The sequence below is a fragment of the Oncorhynchus keta genome, chromosome 27, assembly GCF_023373465.1.
Source record: "Oncorhynchus keta strain PuntledgeMale-10-30-2019 chromosome 27, Oket_V2, whole genome shotgun sequence".
Classification (NCBI taxonomy): domain Eukaryota; kingdom Metazoa; phylum Chordata; class Actinopteri; order Salmoniformes; family Salmonidae; genus Oncorhynchus; species Oncorhynchus keta.
This window is the reverse complement of record NC_068447.1, coordinates 44,308,130-44,334,066: the sequence shown is the minus strand read 5'-3', so window position 1 is coordinate 44,334,066 and position 25,937 is coordinate 44,308,130. Positions and strand designations below refer to the sequence as shown.

The 25,937-nt window shown below is 41.3% G+C and overlaps 2 protein-coding genes across 13 annotated transcripts; both read right to left on the bottom strand.

Moving 5' to 3' along the window:
• Nucleotides 1-201: 201 nt before the first annotated feature.
• On the bottom strand, nucleotides 202-6,156 carry mkrn4 (makorin, ring finger protein, 4). Of its 2 annotated transcripts, none has more exons than XM_035739376.2 (8): nucleotides 5,799-6,156; nucleotides 4,786-4,920; nucleotides 4,395-4,678; nucleotides 2,610-2,746; nucleotides 1,995-2,254; nucleotides 1,767-1,874; nucleotides 1,451-1,571; nucleotides 202-1,311 (listed from the first exon to the last, which is right to left on the bottom strand). In XM_035739376.2, exons 1-8 carry the CDS (start codon nucleotides 5,849-5,851, stop codon nucleotides 1,162-1,164), a joined length of 1,248 nt encoding a protein of 415 aa, XP_035595269.1. In that variant the 5' UTR covers nucleotides 5,852-6,156; the 3' UTR covers nucleotides 202-1,161. The 2 variants fall into 2 exon arrangements, with proteins under 2 accessions (XP_035595269.1, XP_035595270.1); XM_035739377.2 differs by having other exon boundaries at nucleotides 1,995-2,251; nucleotides 5,799-6,151.
• Nucleotides 6,157-6,976: 820 nt separating this feature from the next.
• ppardb (peroxisome proliferator-activated receptor delta b) lies at nucleotides 6,977-25,256 on the bottom strand. Of its 11 annotated transcripts, none has more exons than XR_008083242.1 (9): nucleotides 24,849-25,256; nucleotides 21,973-22,434; nucleotides 21,610-21,761; nucleotides 19,288-19,426; nucleotides 17,305-17,507; nucleotides 15,389-15,595; nucleotides 10,959-11,202; nucleotides 7,978-10,625; nucleotides 6,977-7,925 (listed from the first exon to the last, which is right to left on the bottom strand). XR_008083242.1 is itself a non-coding variant. In XM_035739374.2 (8 exons), exons 2-8 carry the CDS (start codon nucleotides 22,358-22,360, stop codon nucleotides 10,378-10,380), a joined length of 1,581 nt encoding a protein of 526 aa, XP_035595267.1. In that variant the 5' UTR covers nucleotides 22,361-22,434; nucleotides 24,849-25,256; the 3' UTR covers nucleotides 6,977-10,377. The 11 variants fall into 11 exon arrangements, 1 of the variants encoding a protein (XP_035595267.1); XR_008083240.1 differs by having other exon boundaries at nucleotides 6,977-7,951; nucleotides 8,004-10,625; XR_008083243.1 differs by having other exon boundaries at nucleotides 8,004-10,625.
• Nucleotides 25,257-25,937: the final 681 nt, after the last annotated feature.

Sequence of the window (25,937 nt, the reverse complement as noted above, 5' to 3'; positions counted from 1 at the left end):
AAACATCAAATTTGGGCTGCTTGTGTAAACAAACTTTATTGGCTTAAAGTCAAATTTGGTTACTGGTGTATGTGTTCAACATTCATACTGAAGGCAAGACAGTATACAGTGGTAGTCATCAAACCCCGAAGCAGGTTAGACACGGCCATTCCCCGAAGCAGGTTAGACAGAATGAGCTAAATCAATTAATAAAAACAGGCAAACTGTGAAACTATGTTTTATTCTCTTTTCTGTGCGTGCAAATACAAACAGGTTAGAAGTAATAAAAATCAGACATTAGTCTTCAATCAGCATGTCAACAGGAGTGTCATGCCCTGTCAACAGTACAGTAAAGCATCTCAAGTACAGTGGATACTGCTGAGGGGACAATGGCTCATAATGGCTAAAATGGAATGGTATCAAAAACATGGTTTTCATATGTTTGATACCATCCCCGCACATTATCATGAGCAGTCCTCTCCTCAGCAGCCTCCACTCAAGTATAGCAGACAGGTGACAAATAGCAGGGCAGGGCAAGGTATTGCCCGGAGGCATGGCAAGATTTGTATGATGCTATAGGAGTATTCGCCATATCTTAGGTCAAGGCAATGTATACTTCCAATTTAGATATAAAATATATAAACTACACATTCTAAAAAATAAAAAATAAATCTCACTTTCTAAATGGTGCAAAATGGCAAGTAACACTTTAATTTTTTTTCAACAGGACCAACCAATGGAACAGAGGGCAATCCAAAGCAGAGCACCACATCAATTGACCAACTAATCAATTAACCCAGCCTCTACTTGCAATGAACCAACGCCATCAACAGCAAGAGAAGAACCAATCTTCCTGTCTAACAACCAGCCCTGGATCCAACCAAAAGGTTAGCGGTTTGTTAGGACTGTTCATATCAAGTGTGGGAGGCTTAACAATCGTAGTAAGCGAACCAGTGGTAATCCTAGCCTTCGGTACAGTTCTTCAAGCAACAGGTCTGCAAGTGCTGGGCCTATACCTCAAACAATTATTTTGCCCACCAGGAAAGCAGATATATGCAGCATATATATAGGGTCTTCAGTTCTGAGAGACAGTGAGTGAATAAATGGCAGTCTTGTTTAATTGGGTTAGAGTAGATGACCTAGCCAATCACTGCATACCAAATCCTCGGAGCAGGGTGGTGCTCAGAATAGGTCATAATCGTCATATTCACTCAGGTACAAGGGGAACTCATCGTCATCCTCATCATCCAGCAAGTCATCCAGCAGAGTCATAGCAATGACATAGTCAAGAAGTTGTAGGCTGCCCAAGTCATCCAGACTCGCTGCATGGTGCTATTGGAAAAGAGGAAACAACAAAAAAAAATCTGAAATTTAGATATGCATTGAGTGGTCACAATATCAAATGTCTGTTCCCGTTTACATGCATCTATGTTCAAATGTGTGTGAAGCAAAAGCGATGCCAAATATTTACAGAATGTGCTGATCTGCGTCGGCGAGGTGGTTGGTAGCCATGAGGCAGGTCATGCCAATAGAGACACTCAGTCTTGAAGGGACAGCATCCATGACGCATGAAGAAACTACATCTTCTTTTACTGGAAAAAAAAAAAACAGCAATGTGACCAGGACAACAGAATCAGAATTTTGGCTAGGGGACAGGGGCATTTCAATAACATGAATGGAGAAATAGCAGGAATCCTTGATTAATCAGGAAGAATCACATTCCTTTAAAGCAAATATCACAGAAAGAGCACTATTTGACAATTCTAGACAGAATGACAAAAGCTAACCTGCATTTCGCTTTGAAGTTACGGATAAGGGTTTCCTTTGGTTGTCCCTCCACCCAGTACTTGTTAGGGACGTAAAACGCGGACTTCACTCTGCACTGTGGGCAGCTCCTTTGGGAAAGAAAACAAATGTTTAGCCCTTCCAGGCAAGTAAAAAAATTAAATAAACAGAACTTTAAAAAAATAAAATAAACAAATACTGCCATAAACTATGCTGCCCTGCCATCTTACTTTATAACTTCTTCATGGAAGTTTTTGGTTTTCCTCCAGGTGACAATGCAGCTCAGGCAGAAAGGATGGCTGCAGTTGGGCAGGATGCCAAAACGCCTCTCCTCAGCACTGGTCTTCTCGTACACAGTCTCCATGCAGATGCCACAGGTCACATCTTTACTTTGGTTGAAGGATTCCATATTCTCCTGGGCCGTCTGGAAGGCAGCAGTGGCAGAGGAGGCACCATGCTCTGCTGCTACCTCCAAGGAGGAAGGCTCCTGCTAACAACAAATGTAACAGGCTTCATTGTGCTGCTTAGCAGTATTACTTCCACGCTCAACATCCTAACCAGTAGGTGAACTTGTGTGTTGGCGAGGCACAGGGCACATGGTCGCTCTGCTTGACAATATATTAACCAACTGCCCCACCGAAAATTATCCAATTCAGCAGCGGTGACCTTTCAAGTTGTGGCACAAGCATCTAGGACAAACTTGAAACCCTTAAACAAAGAACAAATACTAAATATTTCCATGTGCTATCTGGGTATATTCTACATCTCGACTTTGAGATTGCATTTTTTTTTTAAATCCTTGAGGTAGCAGAGAAAGTAACCTAATTTCCATAACAATGACAAACCTGCTGATTGACTAGAGGCCTCCATTCGCCTGCTTGAGCCGACAGTGTGCTGGATGGAACTGTAGTTTGGGCCGATGTCTCAGGACACTGTTGGACTGAAGCTTGGGGCTCTGGGACATGAGCATGTGATGACTCCGCTGCAAATAAAAGGGACATTAGTAGTACTTGGTTGTAACACACACAAACTCAACAAAACAAGAAACGTCCCTTTTCCAGGACCCTGTCTTTCAAAGATAATTTGTGAAAATCAAAATAAATTCAGATCTTCATTGTAAAGGGTTTCCCATGCTTGTTCAATGAACCATAAACTAATGAACATGCACCTGTAGAATGGTCGTTAAGACACTAACAGCTTACAGAAGGTAGGCAATTAAGGTCCCAGTTATGAAAACGTAGGACACTAAAGAGGCCTTTGTTACTAACTCTGAAAAACACCAAAAGAAAGATGCCCAGGGTCCCTGCTCATCTGCGTGAACATGCCTTAGGCATGCTGCAAGGAGGCATGAGGACTGCAGATGTGGCCAGAGCAATAAATTGCAATGTCCGTACTGTGAGACACCTAAGACAGCGCTACAGGGAAACAGGACGGGCAGCTGATCGTCATCAGTGGCAGACCACCTATAACACCTGCACAAGTTCGGTACAGCCAATCACACATGATGTCGGCAACAACAACTGCCCGAGTTACACCAGGAACGCACAATCCCTCCATCAGTGATCAGACTGTCCGCAATAGGCTGAGAGGCTGGACTGAGGGCTGGTAGGTCCGTTGTACGGCAGGTCCTCACCAGAAACAACGTCACCTATGGGCACAAACCTGTCGCTGGACCAGACAGGACTGGCAAAAACTGATGAGTCGCAGTAGTCTCACCGGGGGTGATGGTCAGATTTGCGTTCATTGTCGAAGGAATGAGCATTATTCCGAGGCCTGTTCTCTAAAGCGGGAACGATTTGGAGGTGGAGGGACCGTCATGGTCTGGGGTGGTGTGTCACAGCACCATCGGATTGAGGTTGTCATTGCAGGCAATCTCAACACTGTGCTTTACAGGGAAGACATCCTCCTCCCTCATGTGGTACCCTTCATGCAGGCTCATCTTAACATGACAATGCCACCAGCCATAATGCTCGTTCTGTGCGTGATTTCCTGCAAGACAGGAATGTCAGTGTCCTGCCATGGCCAGCGAAGAGCCCGGATCTCAATCCCATTGAGCATGTCTGGGACCTGTTGGATCAGAGGGTGGGGGCTAGGGCCTTTCCCCCCAGAAATGTCCGGGAACTTGCAGGTGCCTCGGTGGAAGAGTGGGGTACCATCTCACAGCAAGAACTGGCAAATCTGGTGCAGTCCATGAGGAGGAGATGCTGCATTAAGTACTGCAGTGCTGGTGGCCACACCAGCTACTGACTGTTAATTTTGACCCCTCCTTTGTTCAGGGACACATTATTCAAGTTCTGTTAGTCACATGTCTGTGGAACTTGTTCAGTTTATGTCCGTTTTTGAATCATGTTATGTTCATACAAATATTTAGACATGTTAAGTTTGCTGAAAATAAACGCAGTTGGCGTTTCTTTTTTTGCCGAGTTTACATACAGTCAAACTCCTCTGTACAGTACTACAATACAGCATCCTAGTCCCAGATCAATTTCAGTAACCTTGCTAACCTCTACGGTCATTGTAATGCCAAACATTTGAGTTGGCAAGACTGGACAAACAGATCAGGAACCAGGTCAACAGTATACCCCGATACCAGGGTAAAACCAAGCTAAGGGGACCAATTGAAGTCATACCCCTTCGGTGCGGTGAAGTTTGCGATGAACCTTCGGCTACATCCTCTTCTGTGATATCAGTGTTCTGGCGGCCAAAGTTGTGCTGGAGGTGTGCTACATAAGTCTGCATGGACTCTGCGCCCCGACGTCCTTGGCTGTAGAAGCCCTGTGCCTGCAGTAGAGATGGCTCTGATCCTCTACGTTCTGGTAGTGCATGGCCAACCCACGGGGTGTGAACCACAGGTGCTGAACCCCTCCTACTCAACCCCGCACTGGCTGCCTCAGGAGCAGTGATGTGGAGATATCTGTAGAATAGGCAAAACATAATTAAATGACTCAGAAAGTAGGTAGTGTAAAGGTTTATAAGGTAGTCTGATTAGTAAGTCAGGTCATTATGAATTTAATGTCTCACCTGCAGCCATCTCCAAACCAGCATCCACCTTTCTGGAAGTACCTGCATATTTGGGATGTCGGCGGCAACACTGATGGCAACTCGTGTAGATAATGACAGCGCGAACCGAATCTGCATGAACCGTTCAAGAATTGCCTGTAAAAACAGATGTCATGGAACCATCACATTCACTGTGGATTTGAGACTCGGCATACAAAAAAAAAGAAAGAAATAACTTGTCAAGACTGCAAGACAAGCTCATGCTCTTCTCGATGTGGGCGTGTAGTGACCGGGGTTCGAACCCTTTTAACCGAACATGTTAGTTACGCGTTAGCTAGCTAGTTAGCAACGAGAGGCAATTGAAGTCCATAGCAACGACATCTCAAAAGTGTAGTTATAACAATTTCCAATTAACGTCAAATCAATAACTGCTCTTAACAGAGTCATTATGCTTTAGTCGTACAAGAACTTGTGTGCGCTACAACCGGATGTAAACATCATTGCAACAGATCAAGACACGCCTAGTGCGCGTTTGGTTAATCGTAGACTAAAACAAAAAAAACAAAAATCAGAATAGATGGGCTGTGTTTGCGAAACCCGACCCAGTTCTCAAAAAAAAAAAAAACATACCTGCAAATCCTTCTATTAATTGAAGGACGTTCATAAGAGTCATGGTACGGAAACCCATATTGTTCCATTATTGCTTGTCAAATAAAAGTCGTCTTTGTTTTTCAAGACCAGACTACAGAAAATGGCACACAAGCGGTTAACATACTACGTCACATACACCATGCCTCGTGCTCCACCACAACTTCACTTTTGTTCATGTTATTCAAATATAACAAGCCGGCAAACAATAGTCAAGACCTGTGCAGCAGCCAACGACAAAAAAGTGCCCTGTGCAGCAGAACATTTTCAGAGGAAGATGAATTGTAGGCCTAGTACTGAACAAATTAATTGCATTTAGTCACACAGTTATTTCAAACAAATCGCATTCAAGGCCATATGAAACAAGTTAATTTTGGGATGCATACCTACAAGTCACACCACTACGAAAATTCGAAGACTGCCCTATATCTGACTCCATTTTGTGGCCTGCGTCTTGTTGATGTTATTAACACCCCTCAAAAACACTAGCTATAAACTTTTCAGCAAAATAGAAAGTGGGCGTTACTTTCCCATCTATCCAATTAGGAAAGGAACCAATGGGGGATTCGATTAATCTGGCCCGGGTAGACGTGCTTTGCACCGGGAGAAGGAATCGGGCAGCTTCATGTCGTGAGCCAGGTGCCCCGTTCAAAGTCCACTGCGAAGTCGGCTCACAACAAAAGTGACGTAATTCGTACGTGAGTAATGAGTACGATTCTGTTTTCATATGCAACATCGATAGCTTTTCAAAATATGTATCTGCCTTCCCGATGAAAACTAGTTTGAAACTGCAAACACATTTTAAATGGAAAAGAGAGGTAAGGTCCTGGACGATGCACCATGCTGCCTTGTTGACATGACCAAGCAGCGCAGATCACTGATCGATTTGAGAATGGCGTTCCTTCCTCACAGCTTTTGCCCGTTCACGTCACGGGTAATAGACCGGTACCCTGTAGCTCAGCATAATCGAATCCGCACATTGAAAAGCCATGATCAAACACCACATCCGACCAATAGGAACACCACCCTAATTAAGCATAAATATATCAATAACTGTAAATGTCTCATTAAAATATTGCATATGATAATTTACTGGAATGTACGAGTCTTTGAGATTACCTTTGTAATAAAAAGCAGTATATCAAATACATATTAAATACAAAAATTGATACAATCATGTACAAAAACTATTAAAGTGCTGCAACTTGTATCTGTTCATTATTTGGGCGAAGTCACAAAAATAACAGTTGCCTTCACAGAGTTTTTGCCATTCTGATATCTTGAAAAACTGTTTCAACTGGAGATAGAATATTCTATTGTTCCCAATTTATCTCATGTGCCTCTAACAAAATTTGGCCCCACAAAAGGACACTCCCATATAATAAACTGATAAAACTTACAAACTTGCTTTTGTGGGTAATTTTGTGAATACATACTATATACACAATAGCTACATATACTGCAATTGGAAAACATTTTAGTCTCACTTTATGTACAATGTTCTTCCAGTATGCAGAGCGTTCATAGGTGTCACCAATTTCATGAGGTAGTTGAGTTCTACAACTTTACATAAAACACTTTTTATTTGCTATTTTGCATTTATTAAAGTCCCAACCCCAGAGAGTGCAGACCTAGAAACAATAATGAAATTATAGATAGAATACATAAAATCCTTGAAAAAGTAGTTTGTTCAGTGTTGTACATTATAGTCCTGAGTGGATGCAGAGTTCAAAGGTGTGATTTTGGTCTTGATATTCATCTCTCATTATTCAAATGTATTATGCCAGACATATCTTTAATCCACAAAGCAGCCACGTTGTCTGTCCTGAGTCGTGGTAAGATAGGCAGGCACCACTACATTACATGTACCAGTAACGTAAGTAATACACTAAGGTTTAAGGACTGGTCCTTTGCTGGTTCTCCATCAATCTAGATTAGATACAGAATCACACCTCTCAAAGTAAAAGGCCAAACTCATCTAGAAAATATTACTTCAGTATTTTAGAAAACATGTTGGGGGTAGTCACATTTCACAGTGGTACCTGTCCATAACCGATGATCACTGAAAGATGACAGCCTTAAAAACTTACGTAAGACTTTGTGTCATTAGTTGTCATAATTATCTATACATTTATAATTTGTGTACCCAGGTATATTATAACATTACAACTCACCACTTGGATAAACCAAAGAGCACACATCTGTACAATCTAACAAAATTACCACCATTATTCTGGTGAACATTATTCATTAACTTTTTTTTATTCCCTAACTACAATTAAATTCCCTAAAACAATTGCTCTACTGCTAACAGTACCAGTAGTGTATGAAACGATTCTGAGAGAAGTATGAAAATGTTAACAAATATTCAGTTGAATACAGTATAACCAAGGAAAGGTAGAGGCTCAAGTTTATGTTAATAACTCGTTTTTCGAACTCTAACACTATCCATATTGATTAACATCTGTTTCCTGTTTTCCTTTTGACCTGCACCATCCCGTTTTCCTTTTGACCTGCACCATCCCGTTTTCCTTTTGACCTGCACCATCCCGTTTTCCTTTTGACCTGCACCATCCCATTTTCCTTTTGACCTGCACCATCCCATTTTCCTTTTGACCTGCACCATCCCATTTTCCTTTTGACCTGCACCATCCCATTTTCCTTTTGACCTGCACCATCCCATTTTCCTTTTGACCTGCACCATGTTGTTAAGAAACTTCTATATAGTCTCTTTAGAACTTATAAATACTTTGTAACCTGAATAAACAATTTCCTTAACAGCAAACCTCCAAATGCATTCATGAGACGACAAAATTTTAGTCATAATGTGAAGTGAAACCTGTTAAAAAAAGGTTTGCCAGGTTTTGGCAACAGACTCAATTAGGGTAGTAGTACCCATTCACAACATTACTCTGGAAGAATAGGTCTACATAATTGGTCTCGTAACTCCATTAGTGTTAGTGTTACCTCCATTAGCGAAATCCCTACAGCAGCACCTACTCATTCATGGATTTTTCTTTAATTGTACTATTTTCTACATTGTAGAATAATAGTGAAGATATCAAAACTATGAAATAACACATGGAATCATGTAGTAACCAAAAAAAGTGTAGTGTATGAAGCGATAAATCAAATAATATTTTATATTCTTCAAAGTAGCCACCGTTTGCTATGATGACAGCTTTGCACTCTTGGCATTATCTCAACCAGCGTCATGAGGAATGCTTTTCCAACCGTCTTGAAGGAGTTTCCACATATGCTGAGCACTTGTTGGCTGCTTTTCCTACACTCTGTGATCCATCTCATCCCAAACCATCTCAATTTGGTTGAGGTCGGGGGACTGTGGAGGCCAGGTCATCTGATGCAGCACTCCATCACTCTCCTTCTAGGTCAAATAGCCCTTACACAGCCTGGAGGTGTGTTTTGGGTCATTGTCCTGTTGAAAACAAATGATAGTCCCACTAAGCCCAAACCAGATGGGATGGCGTATCACTGCAGAATGCTTCGGTTGCCATGCTGGTTAAGTGGGCCCTGAATTCTAAATAAATCACTGAGCGTCACCAGCAAAGCACCCTCACACCTCCTCCTCCATGCTTCACGGTTGGAACCACACATGCAGAGCTCATCCGTTAACCTACTCCGCGTCTCACAAAGACATGGCGTTTGGAACCAAAAGGACAGATTTCCACCGGTCTAATGTCCATTGCTCGTGTTCTTGCCCCAAGAAAGTATCTTCTTCTTATTGGTATCCTTTAGTAGTGGTTTCTTTGCAGCAATTCGGCCATGAAGGCCTGATTCACGCAGTCTGAACAGTTGATGTTGAGATGTGTCTGTTACTTGAACTCTGTAAAGCATTTATTTGGTCTGCAATCTGAGGTGCAGTTACCTCTAATGAACTTCTCCTCTGCAGCAGAGGTAACTCTGGGTCTTCCTTTCCTGTGGCGGTCCTCATGAGAACCAGTTTCATCATAGCACTTGCGACTGCACTTGAAGAAACATTCAAAGCTCTTGAAATTTTCCAGATTGACTGACCTTCATGTCTTAAAGTAATGATGGACTGTTGTTTCACTTATTTGAGCTGTTCTTGCCACTCCTACTTTGTCACAACACAACTGATTAGCTAAAACACATTAAGGAAAGAAATTCCACAAATTAACTTTTAACAAGGCACGCCTGTTAATTGCAATGTATTCCAGGTGACTACCTCATGAAGCTGTTTGAGAGAATGCCAAGAGTGTGCAACGCTGTCAAAGGGTGGCTACTTTAAATAATCTCAAATTTAAAACATATTTTAATTTGATTAACACTTTTTTGGTTACTACATGATTCTATGTGTGTTATTTCATAGTTTTGATGTCTAAACTATTATTCTACAATATAGAAAATAGTAAAAATAAAGAAAAACCCTGGAATGAGTAGGTGTGTCCAAACATTTGATTGGTATTGTACATTAATATATACATAACATCATTATGTAAACATATTGCTGTCAACAACAGTCAGTATTTGCTCTAAGGGGACAATATTTGCTAAGACAGGGTTTGCTCTAAGGGGACAATAAAGTATTGAATTGAACAGTGTGGCTTTGCTTATGAGGAGGACTAGTACATGAATGTCTTTATAGATCTCCTACAGTAGAGAGTGCAGCAAGGTACGGTCCGATCCTGTTAAATCTGGTTTAGTCCAATTCCTGTAGGAGCAGATGCAACAAAGTCTAGTCCGAGTTGGTCCGGTTTAGGCCACTGTGTCCAGTCATGTTCTTGTTGAGCTCCTGCAGTAGCGGGAGCAATGAGGTCTCAGACTAGGGGTGTGTCTGAAATGACAACCTATTCCTTATGTTGTGCACTACTTCTGAGGAGACGAGTACATGTCCTTGTAGAAATCCTGCACTAGCAGAAGTCCCAGTCCAGTTCAGTTCAGTCTGGTTTAGCCCAGTCAGTACATGTTCAGTCTGGTTTAGTCCAGTCAGTACATGTCCTTATAGATCTCCTGTAGTAGAGGGTGCAGAGAGGTTTCCGACTCGGTCTTCTTGATCTTCTGCACCAGCAAGGCGTTCTCTGTGACAAGCTGTCTGAGGTCGGCCATCTTGTTCAGCAGCTTGGGGAAGAGGTAGAGGGAGTCCTGGTGGTTGGCCTGCAGGTGCTGGTCCAAGGCCTGGAGAATACCGTCCTGACTCTGTTCGACCTGCTTCACGTTCATTAGCCCTGGGCGGTCTGCAGATAGATCGAGAATAGTTAGATGGGTAGACCACAGACGTGACAGAGCTGCCAACTCGCAGCACAACCTCACTAAAAGCTTTCCGTGACTCCACGCATCCTATCTCCTCACCTTCTCAACCATATTGGACCATATCTTATTCTCCAATGTGTTTTGCGAAAGAGGTGAGGAGAGAGGATACCAGGAATCGAGAGAAAGATGAATTGAGAAAGAGCTCCCCCTCAACTCCAGACAGGATAATAGCAGCTACGAACAACATTAGAGCCTGGGTTATTTGGGTACAAATGTCAGAGTTACTGTGATACTACTAGTACAAAAGTATCCCATACCTCCACACAGGATGATAATGGCCACAAACAGAGCCAGGTCACTGTCATCCAGCTCCAGAGCATTGAACTTCACAGCAAACTCAAACTTGGGCTCCATGATCTCACTGAATGGTTTACGGAGGCTCCTCAGGAACTCCCGGGTCACAAAGCCCTTCCCATTGGCCACCAGGAGGCCATCTTTGTTCATGAGGGAGGGCAGCATGGCGAAGATGGCCTCGTGGACGCCATACTTCAGTAGTGTCACCTGATGGAAGCAGGCAGGTAAATAGGGGAGAAAATAGAATTCAACACCAAAGTAAAAGTGCCATTAACAGCAGTTTGAACAGTTGACAAAAGAAAATGCATGATGATTTCATCGTATAACTATGGGAGATATTTCTACATTACTGTCAGTACATTTCACTGAGTGTGACAAGAAATTAAGTTGACAATCAATAAGTGAAAAGACAAGGTTGCTTTTTTTTTGTTTTTCCCCCCGACATAACATAGGTACAACATATTCCCTTTTTGTATGGGACACTTTTAAAATGTGCCTTTAGAGGCCATGCAATTCAGTACTCATCTATACAACAAATGCAATTTAGATCAAGAGTCCATATTAACAAAGGTAATTGAAGGACTAACAGTACAGGTAGATAGCAATAAAAACTGTACCAGAGGCACAGAGTAAATGAGAGGAAAAACAAAAGATCCAGTGTAATATCTTATAAAAATAGAGCGAACTGGATAGAATATGGGGGAAAATGCACCAAATGATATTTTAAAAAAAAATCTTCAACATAGAAATGCTACCATTTTTTAAAATTGAAACTTCTTACAAGTGGAGTCACGCATGATTCACCGAATTATATTTTGAAAGAGGAAGTACTTCAAGAATGTTTTCATTTCAGGCTCCTCCATCTCCACTAACCGAAGCTAATTATAATATTTTTTCCCCAATTAATAATTTAAAATGAACATCTGTATAGAAAGACTCATGTGAAGGCCAAATTAGAGAAGGAACTTCTTGATGCAATTAAAGCTTTAAGGATGGGAAAACTCCAGAGGACCAGATATACTCAGAGGACCATTATTAGCATGTTTTAACAACTCCTATATAAAACGGTAGATTATCAGACACACAACAAGAAGGTCTGATTTCATTATTACTAAAACAGGATCCAAATTGTATATATAAAAGATCCAGTCCATTTAAAAAAATTGGAGGCCTCTTACACTTCAGAGTTGTGATGCAAATTTTGTAGCTAAATGCTTGGCGCAGATAATTAAAAAAGGTTTTGTCAGATATTATTAATCCTAGTCAGACAGGTTTTTTACATGGACAATACATTGGAGATAACATAAGACAAGTGCTGGAAACACATGAAATATCAGGGAAACCAGAACTGGTTTTCATAGCTGATTTTGAAAGGGCTTTTGATAAAGTATGACTGGAGTTTATATATAAATGCCTATAATATTTCAATTTTGGAGAATCTCTTATAAAACGTGTTAAAGTTATGTTTCATAACCCTAGGTACAAAATAGTAAAATAGTAAATAATGGCTACATCAGAAAGTTTTAAACTGCCAAGAGGAGTAAAACAAGGTTGTCCACTATCGGCATCTCTATTTATTATTGCCATCGAAATTAGCTGTCAAAATTAGATCCAACAATAATATTAAGGGATTAGAAAGCCGAGGCTTAAAAACAAAGGTGTCATTGTACGCTGATGATTCATGTCGTTTTCTTTCAAATCCACAATTTGGATCCCTCCATAGCCTCATAGAGGATCTGGATACTTCTGCTAATTTCTCTGGATTAAAACCAAATTATGACAAGTAAATATTACGTATTGGGTCACTAAAAAAACAAAAATAAAAAAAAATCAGCTTCTACATTACCGTGTAGTTTACCAACAGTCTGACAGGGATGTGGACATACTCGGTATACAAATCCCAAAATAAATAAATGATCTAAAAAAAAAAAAAAAGGTATCATTTTTGTAAATGATATCATAAATAGGACTGGTGGAGTTGTCACACGTGCAGCTAACACAGAAATATGGAAATGTCTGCTCTACCCAAAATTACAACCAACTAATCGCAGCATTACCATAAAACTGGAAGAGGCAAATGGAAGGGGGAAAAAGTAAGGAACTTGTCTGTCAGCCCTGCATTAAAGACCATAAATGGTTAAAGAAAATTGTGCCAAATAAACACACCAATTTAATTTAAGGACCAAAAAATTGACAGCTGTGCCAAATAAATGGCAAAATAGTTGGGAAGAGATTTGTGATGTACCATGGCACATGGTTTTTGAATTGATAATGCAAAACAACACCGGATTCAAAACTTCAAATTTTCCCATGTAAATGATACAAAATTCTTGCAACCAATTATTGCGCAAAACAGAGAGGTAGCCATTTTTCCTCCCAGTCCTAGTGAAAAGCCAACTGTCCCGGTTGATATATTATCGAATAGATATTTGAAAAACACCTTGAGGATTGATTATAAAAAAACGTTTGTCATGTTTCTGTTGATATTATGGATATTATTTGGAATTATTGTCTGCGTTGACCGCTATTTCCGGTGGATTCCTGGGCATAACGCATCAAACTAACGGAGTTATTTGGATATAAAAAATATCTTTATGGAACAAAAGGAACATTTACTGTCCAACTGAGAGGCTCGTGAGTGAAAACATCTGAAGATCAAAGGTAAACGATTAATTTGATTGCTTTTCTGATTTTCGTGACCAAGTTACCTGCCGCTAGGTGTACATAATGTTTTGTAAGTATATCGATGAACTTGAGCTTGTATTGTTTTCGCTGTAAAGCATCATTTGTATGTATGTACAGTTGAAGTCGGATGTTTACATACACCTTACACAAATACATTTAAACTCAGTTTTTCACAATTCCTGACATTTAATCTTAGTAAAAATTCCCCGCCTTGGGTCAGTTAGGAACACCACTTTATTTTAAGAATGTGAAATGTCAGAATAATAGTAGAGAGAATGACTTATTTCAGCTTTTATTTCTTTGAGCACATTCCCAGTGCGTCCGAAGTTTACATACACTCAATAAGTATTTGGTAGCATTGCCTTTAAATTGTTTAACTTGGGTCAAATGTTTTGAGTAGCCTTCCACAAGCCTCCCACAATAAGTTGGGTGAATTTTGGCCCATTCAGCCTGACAGAGCTGGTGTAACTGAGTCAGGTTTGAAGGCCTCCTTGCTCGCACATGCTTTTTCAGTTCTGCCCACACATTTTCTACAGGTTTGAGGTCAGGGTTTGTGACGGCCACTCCAATACCTTGACTTTGTTGTCCTGAAGCCATTTTGCCACAACTTTGAAAGTCTGCTTGGGGTCATTGTCCATTTTGAAGACCCATTTGCGACCAAGCTTTTACTTCCTGACTGATGTCTTGAGATGTTGCTTCAATATATATATATATCATTTCCTACCTCATGATGCCATCTATTTTGTGAAGTGCACCAGTCCCTCCTGCAGCAAAGCACCCCCACAAAATTATGCTGCCACCCTGTACTTCATGGTTGGGATGGTGTTCTTCGGCTTGCAAGCCTCCCCCTTTTTCCTCCAAACATAACGATGGTCATTATGGCCAAACAGTTATATTTTCGTTTCATCAGACCAGAGGACATTTCTCCCAAAATTACAATCTTTGTCCCCCATGTGCAGTTGCAAACCGTAGTCTGGATTTATTATGGCGGTTTTGGAGCAGTGGCTTCGTCCTTGCTGAGCGGCCTTTCCGGTTATGTCGATATAGGACTCGTTTTACTGTGGATATATACACTTTTGTACCAGTTTCCTCCAGCATCTCCACAAGGTCCTTTACTGTTGTTGATTTGATTTGATTTGCACTTTTCGCACCACAGTATGTTCATCTCTAGGAGACAGAACGCGTCTCCTTCCTGAGTGGCATGACGGCTGCGTGGTCTCACGGTGTTTATACTTGTGTACTATTGTTTGTACAGATGAAAGTGGTACCTTCAGGCGTATATATATATACATATATAGTTTGTACAGATGAAAGTGGTACCTTCAGGCGTATAGATATATATAGTTTGTACAGATGAAAGTGGTACCTTCAGGCGTATATATATATACATATATAGTTTGTACAGATGAAAGTGGTACCTTCAGGCGTATAGATATATATAGTTTGTACAGATGAAAGTGGTACCTTCAGGCGTATATATATATATATAGTTTGTACAGATGAAAGTGGTACCTTCAGGCGTATATATATATATATATATATATATATTTACCCCAAAAATATATGGGGGATTGGAAATGATGCAGACAATTACAGTGATGGAAGCAAGAATCTATCCACAATATTAAAGCTGATCCACCCCTTAAAAAAAAGAAAAAAAGACAAGCGTTAGCAAGCTCTGTTGAGAAGACTGTGGTCCATGCCATACCTGGTCGTTGAGGAAGAGATCCACAAACCCTGGGATGTTCTTGGCGAACTCAGTTAGCTCTCGTACCGTCTCCACCGTGGTGCATTGACAGCGATAAAACACGTGTACCCCTATCTCCTTTGTGAGGGGCGCGCCCGGGATTAACTGGTTCCACACTAGACCACTCTCTGCTTGCCACAGGGTGTCTACATCATGGATCACAAATGGCTGTCGGGGGAGAGAAAGAGAAAGCATTAATCTTTTAACAGTCTGGTCTTCCTTTTCTTTAAAAAACGAACTATATGTAATTGTTAATGACAAGTTAAAACGCATTACGAAAAACAGATTGATAAGAGGCTAATTAAAAACTAAAGAGCTCTACAAATAATCAGCCACTAAATCTTTCTTTCTATGAGGAGGTTACTAGTAATATGCATCCACATTGGTGCAACCAGAAAAGCATTCCCCCTCATCCAAGTTCAGAGGGGTTGTTGTGAGTTATGACCATAAACATCATTGGTTCAGCTTGGAAGGCGTATCCTACCTTGGTTCAACCAGAAAAGTCTTCCTCATAATCAAGCTCAGAGACTGTGTTCTAAAGGTTTTAACCAGAGGTGTAACCAATACCCATGCACTGTCAGGTCCAAAATTATTGGCACCGTTGATAAAGATTAGCAAAAAAGACTGTATAAAATAAATAATACAAATACAGCTACATTACGTGCATATATTATTTTATACTAAAAATAAAAATACCCCAAAAGATAAGGGTTAAAATGATTGGCACCATTTTTCAGTACTCTATCACCCTACCCTTGTGAGGATAATGACACTGTTTTATGAGATTGGAGAACACATTGGGAGAGACCTTAGACCATTCCTCCATACAGAATCTTTCCAGATCCTTGATATCCTTTGTCTGTGCTCCTTCCAAGCTGAACCAATGATGTGAGTTATGACCATAAACATACACAACAACCCCTCTGAGCTTGCTGGAAGTGGATCTTCCAGCAAGACAGTAACCCCAAGCACACATCAAAATCCACAAAGAAATTATTAATTGACCACAAAATCATAATTTGGCAATGGCCATCTCAGTCTTTGGACTTTGGACCGACCCATTAAAAACCTGTGGTTTGAATTGAAGATGACAGTCCATAAGTGCAGACGAAGGATATCAAGGATCTGGAAATATTCTGTATGGAGGAATGGTCTAAGATCTCTCGCAATGTGTTCTCCAATCTCATAAAAACATTATAGAAAAATCCTGTCATTACCCTCGACAGGGGAGGCGAAAAAAAGGATGGTGGTCAAAATTATAGGCACCTGCCAATAATTTTTACCACCACCCTTGTTTCTTTCTTTTAACCGAGCAATTGTATTAGTATAAAATAATCTAATTTCCAAATGTTTCGGAGCATACAATATAGCTCAGTATTTGTATTATTTATTTTATAGTATTTTTTGCTAATCTTAATCAAGGGCATCAACACTGAGTGTACAAAATATTAGTTACACCTTCCTAATATTCAGTTGCACCCTCCTTTTGCCCTCAAAACAGCCTTAAAATGTTGGGCATGGACTCTACAAGGTGTCGAAAGCGTTCCACAGGGATACTGGCCCATGTTGACTCCCACAGTTCTGTCAAGATGGCTTGATGTCCTTTGGGTGGTGGACCATCCTTGATACACACGGGAAACTGTTTTTGTGTGAAAAATCCAACAACGTTGCAGTTCTTGACACACTCAAACAGGTGCGCCTGGCACCTACCACCACACCTTTGACCTGTCTCCTCCCCTTCATCTACACTGATTAAAGTGGATTTAACAGGTGACATCAATAAGTCATCATAGCATTCACCTGGTCAGTCTGTAACGGAAAGAGAAGGTGTTCCAAATGTTCACACTCAGTGTATATTTACATAAGAGTGAGCGTACCGATGTGCAGCTGGTCTTGCCGGTGAGGATGCTGCGGGCTTTCTTCTTGGTCATAATGAGGTTCTTCAGGTAGGCTTGGTACACCTGTTTAGCCAGGGTCTTGAGGTCTGAGCCACCAAGGTGGTGGGGGTCCAGCTCCTCTGCTAGCAGGCCAGCCACTAGCTTCTTCTTCTCAGCCCCCGGCATACGCCCATACCGGATCGCTGCCGGGCGAACAGGCAGAGTAGTGTTAGCATTGAAGGTGAAACAGACAAAGACAGTTTAGCATCATGCATACAGCCATATTAGATCACTGGGTAGACAGTAGCATTAGCATCGAAAGCTGTACAATGCATTTGGAAAGTATTCAGACCCCTTGACTATTCCCACATTTTGTTATTCTAAAATTAAATGTATTGTTTTCCTCATCAATCTACACACAATATCCCATAATCACAAAGCAAAAACAGGTTTTAAGAAATATGTCATTGCATAAGTATTCAGACCCTTTGCTATGAGACTCTAAATAAGCGTTCAGGTGCATCTTGTTTCCATTGATCATCCTTGAGATGTTTCTAAAAATTGATTGGAGTCCACCTGTAGTAAATTTAATTGATTGGACATGATTTGGAAAAGGCACACACCGGTCTATATAAAGGTCCCATAGCTGACAGTGCATGTCAGTGCAAAAACCAAGCCATGAGGTCTAAGGAGTTGTCCGTAGAGCTCCGACACAGGATTGTGTTGAGGCACAGGGTACAAAAACATTTCTGCAGCATTGAAGGTCCCCAAGAACACAGTGGCCTCCATCATTCTTAAATGGAAGAAGTTTGGAACCACCGAGACTCTTCCTAGAGCTGGACACCCTGCCAAACTGAGCAATCGGGGGAGAAGGGCATTAGTCAGGGAGGTGACCAAGAACCCGGTGGTTACTCTGACAGTTCCTCTGTGGAGATGGGAGAACCTTCCAGGAGAACAACCATCACCAATCAGGCCTTTATGGTAGAGTGGTCAGACGGAAGCCACTCCTCAGCCACATGACAGCCAGCTTGGAGTTAGCCAAAAGGTACCCAAAGGACTCTCAGACCATGAGTAACAAGATTATTTGGTCATATAAAATCAAGACTGAACAGAATGCCAAGCATCACATCTGTTAGAAACCTGGGACCATCCCTACGGTGAAGCATGGTGGTGGCAACATCATGCTGTGGGGATGTTCTTTAGCGGCAGGGACTGGGAGACTAGTCAGGATCGAGGGAGAGATTATTGAAGCAAAGTACAGAGAAATCATTGATGAAAACCTGCTCCAGAGCGCTGAGGACCTCAGACTGGGGGTGAAGGTTCACCTTCCAAAAGGACAATGACCCTAAGCACACAGCCAAAACAACGCAGGAGTGGGTTCGGGACAAGTCTCTGAATGACCTTGAGTGGCCCAGCCAGAGGCCGGACTTAAACCCGATCAATCATCTCTAGAGAGACATAAAAATAGTAGCTGTGCTCTGAAGCTCCCCATCCAACCTGACAAAACTTGAGTATCTGCAGAGAATGGGAAAACCTCCCCAAATGCTGGTGTGCCTAGCTTGTAGCATCATACCCAAGAACACTCGAGGCTAATCGCTGTCAAAGTTGCTTCAACAAAGTACTGAGTAAAGGGTCTGAATACTATGTAAATATGATATCAGTTTTTATTTTTAATACATTTCAAATAAATATGTTTTCTTTGTCATTATGGTGTATTAAAAAATATATGTATATTTTAGAATAAGGTTGTACTTTTCAAATGCACTGTATAGCCCCACCAAAATGAGGTTCAAGAGTTTCATAAATTAATATTCTTAATATTGAAACACATCATCAGTAGTTCTTAGGGACAGTTTTCAAAACACAGATTAAGATTCTCCATTCAGTCCAGGGCTTTATCTGCATCTGTGATACTGGCCCTTAATCTGTAAAAGGACCAAGTATTTCCAGACCCTGAAAGACCCATTAACGGTCTCCTCTCACCGTCATGGGACATGCCCAGGGCCAGGCACTTCTGGAAGCGGCAGTACTGGCACTTATTACGGTTCTTTTTCAGGATCTTACAGGCTCTCTCACAGCGCTCGTACTCCAGCTTCATCCGAATGGTCCGCCGGAAGAAGCCCTAGACCAATTGATACGCACAGGGGAGAGGGAGCAAGCGAGTTTAGTTTATTTACAATTGAAGGCATTATAGGAAAGACAGATATAACACTGCATTCACCACAAGTCACACATTATGGCCATTGAACTTGAGTTGCAGGTTAATAACATTTTACTGCAGTGGGCTAAATTAGGGTCACACAGAGTTGTAGTCAAACAAATCTACTTTGAAATAAAAGTATACAGTGGGGCAAAAAAGTATTTAGTCAGCCACCAATTGTGCAAGTTCTCCCACTGAAAAAGACGAGAGGCCTGTAATTTTCATTATAGGTACGTACACTTCAACTATGACTGACAAAATGAGAAAAAAAATCCAGAAAATCACATTGTAGGATTTTTAATTAATGTATTTGCAAATTATGGTGGAGAATAAGTATTTGGTCACCTACAAACAAGCAAGATTTCTGGCTCTTACAGACATGTAACTTCTTCTTTAATAGGCTCCTCTGTCCTCCACTCGTTACCTGTATTAATGGCACCTGTTTGAACTTGTTATCAGTGTAAAAGACACCCGTCCACAACCTCAAACAGTCACACTCCAAACTCCACTATGGCCAAGACCAAAGAGCTGTCAAAGGACACCAGAAACAAAATTGTAGACCTGCACCAGGCTGGGAAGACTGAATCTACAATAGGTAAGCAGCTTGGTTTGATGAAATCAACTGTGGGAGCAATTATTAGGAAATGGAAGACATACAAGACCACTGATCATCTCCCTCGATCTGGGGCTCCACGCAAGATCTCACCCCGTGGTGTCAAAATGATCACAAGAAAATCCCAGAACCACACAGGGGGACCTAGTGAATGACCTGCAGAGAGCTGGGACCACAGTAACAAAGCATACCATCAGTAACACACTACGCCGCCAGGGACTCAAATCCTGCCGTGCCAGACGTGTCCCCCTGCTTAAGCCAGTACATGTCCAGGCCCGTCTGAAGTTTGCTAGAGAGCATTTGGGTGATCCAGAAGAAGATTGGGAGAATGTCATATGGTCAGATGAAACCGAAATAGAACTTTTTGGTAAAAACTCAACTCGTCGTGTTTGGAGGACAAAGAATGCTGAGTTGCATCCAAAGAACACCATACCTACTGTGAAGCATGGGGGTGGAAACATCATGCTTTGGGGCTGTTTTTCTGCAAAGGGACCAGGACGACTGATCCGTGTAAAGGAAATAATGAATGGGGCCATGTATTGTGAGATTTTGAGTGAAAACCTCCTTCCATCAGTAAGGGCATTGAAGATGAAATGTGGCTGGGTCTTTCAGCATGACAATGATCCCAAACACACCGCCTGGGCAACGAAGGAATGGCTTCGTAAGAAGCATTTCAAGGTCCTGGAGTGGCCTAGCCAGTCTCCAGATCTCAACCCGATAGAAAATCTTTGGAGGGAGTTGAAAGTCTGTGTTGCCCAGCAACAGCCCCAAAACATCACTGCTCTAGAGGAGATCTGCATGGAGGAATGGGCCAAAATACCAGCAACAGTGTATGAAAACCTTGTCAAACGTTTTCTGTAAGTCTTCACCTCTGTCATTGCCAACAAAGGGTATATAACAAAGTATTGAGATAAACTTTTGTTATTGACCAAATACTTATTTTCCACCATAATTTGCAAATAAATTAATTAAAAATCCTACAATGTGATTTTCTGGAATTTGTTTTCTCATTTTGTCTGTCATAGTTGAAGTGTACCTATGATGAAAATTACAGGCCTCTCATCTTTTTAAGTGGGAGAACTTGCACAATTGGTGGCTGACTAAATACTTTTTTGCCCCACTGTGTAGTTGAAATGTATTCAATATTAAGTGTGCATCCTAATATTACACTTTATATACAGCACAGAACACTGAAATGAAACAAAACTGCTGGACATTGGAAGACCGGATTGACGGGTTATTTAAAATAATATTTAAAAAAATATATTAATAACATTCCACCCATGAGGCCACTTGGTCATTTGACTGCAGGAAAGGGCTCCCGGACTGGAATGCTGCAACATAGGACACAAACTAAACTCAAGCTAAGCTCAGGTCAGGTTGAGGCTGTTAGCAGCCATGACAAAACCTCCAGGATTTAAGACCTAAGAACTTTAAGCACATTTGTTTTCTGATTATTAAGCCCCATTGTTAGACTTGTGAAATCTCTCACCTTGCAGCCCTCGCAGGCATGCACACCGTAGTGGAACCCTGAAGCTTTGTCAGCACAGATCCTACACTCCACGTTGATACCAGGCCCTGTGGCCTCATCCCGTCCCAGACGCAGCTGCTCCGACAGCGAGGGAGACGACGTGTGAGACAGGTCTGGCACACAGAGAGACAACACCCATCTGATTGTCGTACGAGAGACTCGTATTACCAGCTCAAACTGATTTGGGACCAGGCCATAACCATATGCTCTGGTCTGCTGATGTATTCACTATAAGTCCAAAATATTACAGTGAAGCATATCACATCCCACTTAGCGTATTATTTCAAATCTAACCAATGACATGTATTTCATTTACTCTCTTACCTGTATAGTTGTTATCAGCAGCAGGACTGTCTTGTCTGCTGTATCTAGTCTTGTCCTTCTCCAGTCCCTCCTCTTCCCCTCCTCCCTTCTCTCCATTCTCTCCATTCTGTTGGCTGCCAGTCCCATTCCATGATACCCTCGAGATGGGGGACCTCGGCCTCTCTGCCCCACTGCCTTCACCCTCATCAACCCCCAGCTCCTGCAGGTCCGTCAACCCTCCAAAGTCAGGGGCCACTGCCTCCACCTCCCTTGCAGTCCATATATCATCAGCTGCCGTGTCCAGGGGATGTGGAGAGTTTGGGCCACATAGGGGCTGCGGGCCTGTCCTAGTCTCCCCATTCACCTGTTCAAGGTGCTCAGGGGAAGGTAGCTGCTGTAACACATCCATGGCACCTTACCTTGTGGTCAGGGTGCTAAAGCGCCTCTTCCCTGTCTGTCATGATGTTGCTGACATGGTCTCCCCTGTTAAGGTAAGGAACAGCGTAATTATGCAACAACATTTAAAGACCTATCTATGTCTCTATATACTTGACATATGACTGAATGGATCACTAGGTTCATATCAAAAGGAAACCCAGGTAGTTATTATGGCAAACTGTAGCTAAACATTTGAAACTAAAAATGTGCAATACTTATTGGACAAGTCCTGGTAGGCCCTCCCTGTTTCAGACAGTTTTCTTCTGTTTTGGTGCCTAATGAACATGACCTAGTTATTGGGGTTCTTTGTTGTAGGATTAGAGACAGGGTGAGAGAGCAAGAGTGAGCTCAAATGTCTCTGCTAGTGCAGCATTCAAACATTAGTCTCATAACCAACCTTAGCCTCTTTAAGTATCCAAGAGTAAAATACGTACACTCTCGTCTAACATGTAGGCCCGGCATTCCCAAACAGTCCCATTACAAGTCAGAATGTTGAACAAACTTAATTTCAACGATATTGTGTATTAGAGGTCGACCGATTAATTGTTTTCGAGATGATAGTTCCCGGATCCGACCATATTAATGACCTAAGGCTCGTATTTCTGTGTGTTATTATGTTATAATTAAGTTTATGATTTGATAGAGCAGTCTGACTGAGCGATGGTAGGCACCAGCGGGCTCGTACGCTTTCATTCAAACAGCACTTTCGTGCGTTTTGCCAGCAGCTCATTGCTGTGCTTCAAGCATTGAGATGTTTATGACTTCAAGCCTATCAACTCCAGAGATTAGGCTGGTGTAACCGATGTGAAATGGCTAGCTAGTTAGCAGGGTGCGCGCTAATAGCGTTTCAAACGTCACTCGCTCTGAGACTTGGAAGTGTTGTTCCCCTTGCTCTGCAAGGGCCGCGACTTTAGTGGAGCGATGGGTGGCTGTTGTCAATGTGTTCCTGGTTCGAGCCCAGGTAGGGGTGAGGAGAGGGACGGAAGCTATACTGTTACACTGGCAATACTATAAGGTGCCTATAAGAACATCCAATAGTCAAAGGTATATGAAATACAAATCGTATAGAGAGAAATTGTCCTATAATTCCTATAATAACTACAACCTAAAACTTCTTACCTGGGAATAATGAAGACTACTGTTAAAAGGAACCACTAGCTTTCATATGTTCTCATGTTCTGAGCAAGGAACTTAAACGTTAGCCTTTTTTACATGCACATATTGCACTTTTACTTTCTTCTCCAACACTGTTTTTGCATTATTTAAACCAACTTGAACATGTTTCATTTTATTTGAGGCTAAATTGATTTTATTGATGTATTATATTAAGTTAAAATAAGTGTTCATTCAGTATTGTTGTAATTGTCATTATTACAAATAAATAAATAAAATTAAATGGCCGATTAATCGGTATCGGCTTTAAAAAAAAAACGTAATCGGTCGACCTCTAGTCTGTATAGCTTTTGTATTTTTATGATTGGCTCATTCATCCCCCTCCTCTCCTCTAACTATTCCCCAGGTCCTCAACTTAACTGGTAAAATAACATTTAAATAAAAATAAATAAATAAATTCCGGCTTCTTTTTTTCAATACATGACAAACACTTGCACGATATGGCCGAGCCTAACCGAACCACAGACCAAATGTTGCCCCATACTATCTGCTGGCAAATTTCACAGCTGATTGCGAGTTAACTTGCTTAGGTCCTCTACTTTTGGTAACATTCAGCTATTGTTTACATATTGTGCATCACATGCATGTTTCAGGAGATTTCAAATGCAAGCAACAGAACCTACTGGAGCAGCAATAATACCAATTCTAGGCTATTACTCAATAGAACAAGTCTAGTACAGACAAAAACTGTAGGAAATTACTGTTCAAACACTCGTTCAGACTTGTCACCTAGCTAATAACCTGTCATGCTAGTTCTTAGAAAATCTGCTGCTGTGCTTTGAGTGAGTCATTCTAAAGGGCTTGGCACCATTGATTGGCACAGACAGGGTCGAAAATAGCACAATATAAGTATACATGACACAAAAAAGTGTTTACGAGTGAGTGCATCACAAACATCTCTGATGAATCCTCTTCCCAATACAGCCTCTTCCAACACCAAATGTTGCGTTGATGTCAAGTAGGCTCATAAGGTCAGCAATATAGGCTTATCATGAGACGTTTGTTTAAATCATGACTGGTAGATTTGATTGAATCCATATTCCATATCCCAAAACATGCATTCAAAAATCACATTGACAGAAAATGCTAACATTAATTGAAAGAAACCTATAGACTTAACTATAGTGACGTGAAAGCAATCATCCTAAATAAACAATGTCTGATAGTTCCCGAGTACAGACCAGAGGCAGAAGACAAGCTAGTGAATAAATTGAACTGTTCTTGTCTTGGTGAATATAGCTAACTAGCTAGCCTAGTATGGCAGCTAACCGTAAGTCCATTCTTACCTTTCTCAATGGTGTTGCTTGCTTTTCCAAAGAATGTGTACCGGTGAAGTTACCAAAACGTGTCTATTAGCACTTGATTCGATTCGCTGGCTGTGAGGTGTTGTTTGCTAGCAGCTAGCTAACACTAGCTAGCTTACGTTAGCTAGCTCTGAACTTGTAAAAACAAATCCCAATTCATCTGTCAATACTGTCAAATAGTCTGTCCTGTATGCTTGCAGTACAGTCTCCGTGTCTGGTAGCTGGCTGGTTAAAGTACATTTTGTATCAAACTTTTCAGTGAGCTCTTGCTAACTACTGTTAGCCCAGTGTGAATCATACACCTCACTCAGTCAACCTTCTCTACGCACCGCTGTTGCCCTCTGAGTGCCTGCTTCCATTAGTTCACGTTACAGAATCACAAAGGCAAAATTGGCTATATCGTAAAAATTAATGAAAATACAAATGTGCTTTTGAGTCTTCATTTAAGGGTTGGGTTAGCATTATATTAGCAGTGTGGTTATGGTTAGGTTTAAAATCAAATTTTAAGAATATAAATGTTAGAAATGGGCGGGGTTTATGACTTTGTGGCTGTGGTAACTGGTGACGACCCTGAGTTCCCCTCATTTTACATTTTAGTAATTTAGCAGACCTACAGTTAGTGCATTACTTTTAAGATAGCCAGGTGAGACAACACATTACAATCATATCAAGTACATTTTACCTCAACAAAATATTTATCAGCAAAGTCAATGCTAGTGAAAAAATAGAGGGGTGACATGGGATTACTTTGGAAGGTTGAACACAGGCCACAAGCAATGTTGGGAGAAGGGAATAAGAGATTGAAGAGAATAAGGAAAGCAGAGATTTGAATTTGTGGAAGATGGCTTTTTTTCAGATGGGGTGTTGTAGAAGATTGGTGTCAAGTGAAAAATGAGTGAGCCATGTGCAAGACCATGACTAGGATGGTTGAGCTAACGGGTGCTAATGTGATTAGCATGTACTTGATGTAAGTAACAGCGAACTTTCCAGGACATAGACATGTCTTATATGGGCAGAAAGCTTCAATTCTTGTTAATCTAACTGAACTGTCCGATTTACAGTAGCTATTAC